General features: G+C 56.9%; 1 protein-coding gene across 1 annotated transcript; it reads left to right on the plus strand.

The window, feature by feature from the left end:
• Positions 1–3: 3 nt before the first annotated feature.
• Positions 4–726, plus strand: PAN0_181c6834 (uncharacterized protein; the record flags this gene model as incomplete). The annotated part of the gene is made up of 1 exon (XM_014797752.1): positions 4–726. One exon carries the CDS (start codon positions 4–6, stop codon positions 724–726), a length of 723 nt encoding a protein of 240 aa, XP_014653238.1.
• Between the last annotated feature and the right edge of the window lie 614 nt (positions 727–1,340).

The raw sequence follows: 1,340 nt of genomic DNA on the forward strand, positions 1-1,340 counted from the left end.
GGCATGATCTCTGCTCAAGCCCTCATCTGCACGGTGTACCTCGTCTATGCCAACGTGATCTACGCCTACCAGGGCCAATACGTGCTGGGCCAGTCGTATAACGGTATTGACAAGTACTCGTTCCAGACGGTCTGCAACATGCTCGCCATTCTTTCGGGCACCATCGCCGCTGCGCTCTACGGCAATGTCGGTCTCAAGGTCATCTACGTCAACACGGTGCAGTCGTTCATGAAGGGTCCTGCACTCAACACCCCTCGCGGTCGGGTTATCTGGGCCTCCATCTCGGTCGTCTACTGGGCCCTTGCCTTCGTGATTGCTTCGTCGATTCCCCAGGTGCAGACGATTTCGGGTCTGATTGCGGCTATTGCGATCATGAACTTTTCCTACTCGTTCCCCTTCATGCTCGCACTCATCTTTTACATTAAGCGCGATGCGATGGAGGGTGACGTGCCCTTCACGCCTGGTTACGCCGGTCAGAGGCAGGACACTTGGGCCCAGTGGAGCAGGTGGCGCAGAGGCCTGTTTGGGGGACACTACGAATACCCCTTGCTGTTTGGAAAGAACGTCGTCATTCCAGGCATCCTCGTCAAGGCCATTCTGCTCTTCGTCACCCTGGGTGCATACACCCTGTCCGGCCTCGGAATGTACGGATCGGGCGAGTCGATCAAGGAGACGTTCGAGTCGAGCCCTGCGGCGACTTCGTTCGGTTGCGCCGCTCCCGTCTAGCCGCACAACTTCCAAAAGATCGCGTCGCGTTGAATCACCCCGAGCACGCGTCCACGCTTTCAACCCTGCCCGCTCTATGTAACTTCGATACCACTTTTCCCGTAACCCTATTTTTGTCGTCGTAGGCGGTCGAGTCTTGAGTGTGCAATCTCGTCATTGTAAGCAGTGTTGTCTTTGTAGTGTAGCGTTGTCTTGATCATGCAGCGTCCGCCACGGCACTTTGCATCAGGAGGAAAGGTGAGCTGGAGCCATGGACAAATGCCGGGCGGAAACAGGGCAGAATTCGAAGAGCGCCTGCTGAGGATCGCAGCAACACTTCACCAAGGAGAGATCGGGCTAGCGGGCGGTTGCTAAGCTACCCAGCTGGGTGGGCAGGGTCCGACCATCCCGCTCGATCGGGAGGCAGCTTCGAGAATCAAGGCGTCTAGGTGAGAGAGGGGCGAAGAAGCCGAGGCTCGTTTCAGCGAGCGAAGGTAGTAAGCAACTAGAGATGAGGTGTAGCGCAAAAGTAGGTGCGCCGAGTCGCTGAAAGCTGTAGATTAGAGCCGGAGATGAGAGGGTAGGGTCTATCGACCCAGATTGGAGTGGTCAGGTCGCGGCGCAGAGATCATGCC

This window comes from Moesziomyces antarcticus, assembly GCF_000747765.1.
Source record: "Moesziomyces antarcticus DNA, scaffold: scaffold_v10181, strain JCM 10317, whole genome shotgun sequence".
NCBI classification, from domain to species: Eukaryota; Fungi; Basidiomycota; class Ustilaginomycetes; order Ustilaginales; family Ustilaginaceae; genus Moesziomyces; species Moesziomyces antarcticus.